Raw genomic sequence first — 7,455 nt, 5'->3', positions numbered from 1 at the left:
GGGGGGTGGGGGGTCTCACTCTGCAGCCCAGGCTAGCCTCAAACTCAGATCTGAGTGCTCTAGTCTCCGGGTCATGCACCACAAAACCCAGCCTCTGAATCGGGGACTTTAAGGTAGAAACCTACAGAGGTAGGATCTGTGTGGGGAGGGCCTCAAAACTCTCGGAGACTCAGGGCAGGGCATCTTCCAAGTTGGGGGGGGGTGTGTGTGGGTTGTCACCTGTTTGGAAAGGCAGTCTCCATACTAAGGGGGACCCAAGAAACCCCAGTGAACCCACAGACCACTCTTAAGTCCTCTGGGGCTCCTTGAAACTGCCCTGAGCAGGGGAAGCATGAAAATTTTCATGACCCAGCAGACTGGGGGACCTTGAAACTATCAGTAACAAGCAAATAAGAGGATGATCAGAAACCGCCTAAAAGGAGATGGGGGGCGGGGCTTGCACACCGCTGGGAGGCGAAGGGCGCTGCGCAGACTCCTGCAGAAGCTGCAAGATGAGTTTGTCCCCGGTCAGGGCTCCGTAGTGAGTGGCGTCCTGGCCCAGTGCGTCAGTGATGCCCGGCTGGGCTCCAGCCTGCAGGAGGACCCCAACGGTCTCGGGGCTGGCCCCCTCACATGCCAGCATCAAGGCCGTCCTGTGGGCGGAAAGGGGCTGCTGAGGGGGCAGAGGCTTGTCCCCAACCCCCTGAACCCTTCTCTACACCCAGGCCAGGAAGATTAAAAAGAGGCTCCCTAGGTCCCCAGCTCAGAGAGGTCCAGATACCTGCTCCAGGACACACAGCCTATGACGGAAGGGTTGGGGGGGAGGGAGGGGCTCACCTGCCTTGCAGGTCCTGGTCATCTGCCGCAGCCCCCTGCTGTAGGAGGAGGCGGCACAGGTCTGTGTGACACATCTGGGCGGCTATCATGAGGGGCGTGGCACCCGACTGGGAGGGAGGATGCGACAGCGGCGTGAGTGATGACTGCCCTGGAGGCTCACCCCACGCTTCGCAGGTGAAGCCTGGGAAGCCGCCCTTGCTGGCCGCCGACCGCAGGGGTCGTACTGTACCCCCCCCCACGAGACCCCAGCAGCTCACCCGATCCCGGGGGTTCAGGTGTGCCTTGAAAGAGCAGAGCAGCTTCGAGCAGGACAGACAACCACCAGACGCTGGGAAAGACGGGTGAGAGAGTTGGTGGGAGAGGCAGCTGCCTGCTTCTACACCTTAGTGTTGGGGTCTCGGCCTGGGCCGGGCTGGAACTCACTCTGCAGTGTGGCGCCTGACACCGGTCACGCCGGCAGCCGGGAGGCCTAGGCTGGAGGATGGCTGCACCTTAGGGGCCAGCCTGGGCTACAGAATGAGACCACGCCTCAACTAAAACCTCAGGGCCGGAGCGATGGTTCAGTGGTTAGAGCGCTGGCTGCTGTCGCAAAGGACCTGGATTTGGTTCCCAGCACCCACAAGGCAGCTCCTAATCATCTATCACTCCAGTTCCGGAGGACCCGATGCCCCCTTCTGGCCTAGCACAGACATACATGCAAGCAAAACGCTCGTACACATTAAAAAAAAAATTTTAAATACATTTTTTTTAAATTAAAATTGCCAGGTGGTAGTGGCGCACACCTCTAATCCCAGCACTCAGAATGCAGAGCTAGGTGGATCTCTGTGAGTTCGAGGCCAGCCTGGACTACAGAGCGAGATTCAGGACAGGCACCAAAACTACACAGAGAAACCTTGTCTTGAAAAACTAAATAAATAAATAGTTTAAAATTAAACAAAAACCACTTTTAAAAAAGTGGGCCAGGAAGATGGCTCAGTTGGTAAAGGTGTTAACTGCCAAGCTACTGACCTGAGTTCAGTCTCCAGGACACACCTGCCGCGCGAGAACCCACTCCCAGAAGTCACCCTCTGATTCCCACACAAGCACTGTGACACAGATGTCCCCACCCACACAATAAACAAACAAATACAATTTCTTTTTTTAAGACATCCCTAGAGTACCTGTGGGCATGGACACCACCTGATGGTGCCACTCTACCGGGGGACTTAGTGACTAACACCCCCAGAGCAAACCCAAGTGCTGTCCCCTGGAGCAGGAGGTTCTGCTTGGAGGTCCTGCAGGCCTGGACCCCGCGCTCCTGGGTTCCAGTAATCAGTCCTCGGCTGCTCTGAGGACAGAGTCTGGATTGGACAAGCTGCCCGCACTCAAGGCACCCAGGGGAATCTGGAAGGAACTGGGGTTCTGGGCACCCCACTTTGTCCACCCACAGGCTAGGCTTTGGGGTGCAAGGAACAGGGTTCCCCCACTGGTACACGTGCCCAACTTCTTTGTGCAGCGGGGCAAAGGGGCCTGGTTCAGACGGTGAGTGCAGTTCCAGCTGAGCCCTGAGTGGCACACAGAACAAGAGGAGAAGCTGGAGACAGTGGCCCACATCTGTCCTCCAGCAACTCAGAGGCTGAGGCAGAGCTCTCTGCCCGCCCCCCGCCCCCCGCCCCCCCCCTCCCCGCCACACTTCAAGGCTAGCCTAGGCTACAAAGAGAGACTCTGTATCAAAATAAGTCAGGAGAGGCCTGGGAAGGTGGCTCAGTCCATGAGAGACTGAGTTCCATCCTCAAAACCCACGTAAAAGTCGGTGTGGGGGTGCACACCTGTGTCCCCAGCACCGAGGAGGCAGAGGCAAAAAGATCCAAGGTTCACTCATCACCCAACCTAGTTTAAATGTTGGAGGCCAGGTTCAGAGAGACTGTCTCAGAGGAGGTGGAGGACACGTGACTGTGACCCTTAGATTGTCCTTTGACTTCCACATGCCACACACATGAACACACATTCATAAAAGCTAAGAAAAGTTCTGCAGCTTCAGGTCAGAGGTAGAGCCCTGCTTAGAATCCCCCAGAGAGGGGCTGGGGGCGTGGTCAGAGTGGAGCCCCGCTAGAATCCCCAGTGAGGGGCTGGGGGCGTGGTCATGGTGGAGCCCCGCCCAGAATCCCCAGTGAGGGGCTGGGGGCGTGGTCAGGGTGGAGCCCCGCCCAGAATCCCCAGTGAGGGCTGGGGGCGTGGTCGTGGTGGAGCCCCGCCCAGAATCCCCAGTGAGGGTCTGGGGGCGTGGTCAGGGTGGAGCCCCGCCTAGAATCCCCAGTGAGGGGCTGGGGGCGTGGTCGGGGTGGAGCCCCGCCTAGAATCCCCAGTGAGGGGCTGGGGGCGTGGTCAGGATAGAGCCCCGCCTAGAATCCCCAGTGAGGGGCTGGGGGGGGGGGGGGGGGGGGGGGGGGGGGCGTGGTCAGGATAGAGCCCCGCCTAGAATCCCCCAGTGAGGGGCTGGGGGCGTGGTCAGGGTGGAGCCCCGCCTAGAATCCCCAGAGAGGGGCTGGGGGCGTGGTCAGGGTGGAGCCCCGCCTAGAACCCCCAGTGAGGGGCTGGGGGCGTGGTCCACTGGCAGAGAGCCTTCCTTGAATTTGGGAGACCCTGGCTGCACCCACCTGCATGGTGAAGGGCTGTCCACCCACTGCTGTCCTCAATGTCCACCGCGCAGGAAGCCTGGGAAGGAGTGACAGGTAATGTCATCTCTATTTCCTGGGTGACCGATTTCCCCAGCCCTCCCCGCTCCCTGGGGCTCTGCGGTATCTCAGGCTCTTTTCTTTACGTTTCTATTGCCTTTGTCTCTGTGTGTGTGCTCGCTGGCACTCCACACAGAAGACAACCTGTGGGAGTCTGGTCTTTCCATCCATGTGGTTCCCAGAGAACAAAATCAAGTCATCAAGCTTGGAGCAAGTGCTCTCGCCTGCTGAGACATCTCTCTGGCCCACATATTCATTATTTTTAAGATCTATTTTTAATTTTGCGTGAGATCTGTGTCTGTCTGTCTGTCTGCCTGTCTGTGTGCACATGAGTGCCTGAGAAAACCAGAAGAGGGTGTAGGGTCCCTGGGAGCTGGAGTCACAGATGGCTGTGAGCCTCCATGAGGGTGCTGGGATTCAAATCCTGGTCCGCTATGAGAGCAGCCAGTGCTCTAACCACTGAGCAACCTCTCCAGCCCCTCTAGCTCTTTTTCTCCCCTTCCCCATCTTCCTTCCCTGAGAACCCATCTTCCAGCCCCCCAGGTGACCCTACTTTGATAACAGTAAACAGAAGGGACAGGGCTGGGGGACCAGGAGCAGCTGGGGTTTGGGGAAGTAGCTGGAGTTCCGTGTGGACAGAGAATGGGCATCAGGACCTCCAAGAGTTGCTTCAGGCACTCAGGATGCCCATACTTGGCTGCCAGGTGAAGGGCATTGTAACCTGAAGGGAGAAGAGACGGGAAGTGTCCTCCAGGTGCCTCCCAAGCCTGAACTTCCAAAGTCAGCTGCTTCTTAAAACCAGCTGCTCCCATAGACCTTTTTGTGGCTGTCTGTTGTCTTTCCGCACAGGGTCTCTTTATGCAGCCCAGGCTGGCCTGGAACTCACAGAAACCGCCTGCCTCTGCCACCCAGATGCTGGGATTAAAGGGTTTTTTAATTTTTTATTTTTGACAAAGTCTCACATAGCCCAGGCTGGCCTCCAGTTCATATGCAGCTGAGGATCACTTGAATTCCCGATCCTTGTGCGGCCACACAAAGTGCTGGGATGACAGGTGTGTGCCAGCGGTGCAGAGGATGGACCCCAGGACTTGCCCCGTGTCTGGTGAGTGTCCTACTCACTGAGCTACAGCCTCAATCTGGACAGTGAGGTCCTACAGTTGACCCTGTGGTCCCTGCTCTGGACAGCTGAGCACCCCTGCCGTCCACCCAGGAGCAGGTCCGGAAGTACCTGCTCCGTCTGTGCTCATGACGTCTGAGCCTTGAGCGAGCATCACCTCCAGACAGCCCGCCGCACCCCTCATGGCCGCCAAGTGGAACCTGGAGGGGTAGGTTAGGGTCATTCCCAGAAGAGTGTCCGAAGCCACCCGGTCCCAGGGCTTGGGCACTCACGCAGACTTGCCCTCGGGGTCCAGTTTTGTGGGCACCAGCCCTTTGTGAGCGATCAACGAGGCCACTCTGGCCACATCGTTGTTCTCCACGGCCTGGAGCAGGCGCTGGTCACTTTTGCCCCAGTCTTGGCCCTGCGGTGGCACACCCAAAGGTGCGTGGGACTGAGTGGGTCACTGTCCCCTCCCCACCAAGAAACAAGGGCAGTTGCTCCGGGCTCTCACCCACCCACTCCTGGGCACTTGCCTGGCGCCTGCCTCTTGCTGCGGGTTTCGGGATAGGGCACGGGCCACAGGGCGGGCAGGAGCCGAGGTCGGTGGGGCTGAGCCGGAGCTGTGGGGTAGGTGGTCCTGGCTGGGGGCCTCGAGACAGCGTCTCTGAAATCTGCATCCCCCAGCGTGTGTCTGCAGGCCCACTACCAGGCGCCTTCCAAATGTCAATCCTCAAACCAACTCCCCTCATTGTGTCCTAAGCCAAAGCCAGTTTTTTTTTTTTTTTTTTTAAGCAGCATCTTTCTATGTAGATCAGGCTAGCCTGGCCTAGAACTCACAGAGCTAGGCCTGCTGCCTCTGCCCCCACACTGCTGGGATTAAAGGCAGGTCTCCACTGCCCCAGTTCTGTTTTTGGTTTCTGAGGCAGTGTCTGGAGTCCTGTAGCCCAGGCTGGCTTTAAACTCCCTGTGAGCCAAGGATGACCTTGAATTCCTGATCTTCCTGCCTCCCCCTCCCCAAGGCTGGGATGACAGGTGTGGACCATCTCACCTGGTCCACATAGTGCTGGGGAGGGAAGCCGGGACTTTGTGGGTGCTAAGCTTGACCCGCTGACCCGCCGCCCCGCCCCTTGTCCACAGTTATTTTACTGTCTTTTAAGTTTTTGGGGACAGGGTCTCACTATGTGGTCGGGCAGCCTCAAATTAATGACACCGCTACCTCAGCCTCCGAATGCTGGGGTGACCAGCCTTTCCCAAACCATCCCCCCCGCCCCGCCCTTCACAACCGCTCGGCCAAGGTCCCATCGTCCCCGTGGCATTAAGGCCTGGCCCGCAGAGCTGCAGCCGCAAATGTTCCTGAACTCCCTGCCCAGGAGCGTGGCTGTCCCCAAGTCCCCGCGCGCAGTGTCCTCCGACACCTGCGTCCCGCAACGCCCGGCTGACACCGCGCCCGCACAGAGGCCCTGGGCCCGGTCCTCCACGTCTGCCCCGCGCCCTGCAGCTGCCCCACCCCTGCCCCGGCCCCCGCCGAGCATCTTCCCGGGAAGGGGGGAAGGCGCAGAGCGACCCAAATGCCTACCGCGAAGGAGGCGGCTGCGCACAGGCACAGCTGCTTCATGGCGAATGGGTGGGGACAGGACCAGGCCAGACCACGCCCACCTCCCCAGGACTGGTGGCCCGCTCTCCTCCTCCGGCACAGGCCCCTCCCACCTCTCCCCCAAGCTCAGCACCTCCCCCACCCCCACCAGGCTGCTCCCTGCCTGGCAGGTGGCCCATCGTTCATTCACCCATCATCTCTGAGTCGTCTACTCATTCATTCATACACTCAGGCCTATCTTTTCATTCATTCGTTCACACATTCATTCTCTCCGACATTCATTGACACATTTGTTAATCTTCTCATACCTTTTCATTCTCTCGTTCATTTCCTCACCGCCCGCCCCACCCCCCATTCACTGACCCATCTTTTCCTGGGCACACGCGGCGGCTCACTCATCCTTCCCCACACTCACACATCCTCCCACCCACTCACCCCTCGGGCCCATCCGTCCACCCATCCATCATTTGCTTCCCTCCAGCGGCTCTCATTCACCTGCCCCGCCACTGTCCACCTATGGGCCTGACCTATGCCTCACCTGCTGGGGCCTCGGCCCTCCTCACATGCGCAAAGGGTTTCAGACTCAGACACAGCTCTGGAGGGCCATGCTGAGCTGGACGAACCACCCCGCCTGCTACACAGCGAGAACACAGTGAAAGCTGCGCCTCACTCACCCAACGCAAGAAGCGGGGCCTGCGCACATCTTTAGATCAACTGAAAGAAAGGGGCGCAGCCCGCGTTTCCGTCTCCAGGTCTGTGGGCACCTGTCCCGCTCTGGCACGCAGGACCCACAGAGGCATCCCACGACCTGCCGCTCGGGGAGGACGGGCAGAGGAGTGGGCACCACGTCGCCACCGCGGGCAGAGGCTCTGCTGTTCGGCATTTATTGAGTGACTTACTGGATGCCTTGAAGACTCGGAGCCAACGCAAGCCCTTTCCGGCTCTGTGGCTTCTGTGCATGTAGTTGGCACTATAGAAGATGTCTGACACACGACAGGAACTGTGAGATGAGGTGGAGTTCCCAGACAGGCAGAACTTGGGTGACGTGAGGAGCTCACCCAGTCACCTTACACAGTTACAAATGTGGTTTCCCTAAGAAGCGAGTCCTGCCTCCCTGTCCCTCAACACTGGGCACTGGGTTGGCGCGTCATCCTCTGTGGGGAGTCCTAGCACATGCTCGCATATGCTAGCGCACACACACACACACACACACACACACACGTGCCAACTTG

At 58.9% G+C, this 7,455-nt stretch overlaps 1 protein-coding gene across 1 annotated transcript; it reads right to left on the bottom strand.

The window, feature by feature from the left end:
* Positions 1-412: 412 nt before the first annotated feature.
* Positions 413-6,264, bottom strand: Ankrd24 (ankyrin repeat domain 24). Its single transcript, XM_037197984.1, has 8 exons — positions 6,206-6,264; positions 4,920-5,050; positions 4,759-4,847; positions 4,187-4,251; positions 3,453-3,510; positions 1,074-1,144; positions 817-923; positions 413-632 (listed from the first exon to the last, which is right to left on the bottom strand). Exons 1-8 carry the CDS (start codon positions 6,242-6,244, stop codon positions 413-415), a joined length of 780 nt encoding a protein of 259 aa, XP_037053879.1. The 5' UTR covers positions 6,245-6,264.
* Positions 6,265-7,455: the final 1,191 nt, after the last annotated feature.

This window comes from Peromyscus leucopus, chromosome 22 (assembly GCF_004664715.2).
Source record: "Peromyscus leucopus breed LL Stock chromosome 22, UCI_PerLeu_2.1, whole genome shotgun sequence".
In the NCBI taxonomy this organism is placed as follows: domain Eukaryota; kingdom Metazoa; phylum Chordata; class Mammalia; order Rodentia; family Cricetidae; genus Peromyscus; species Peromyscus leucopus.
Note: the sequence above shows the minus strand (reverse complement) of the source record. Positions and strands in the feature narration are given on the sequence as shown.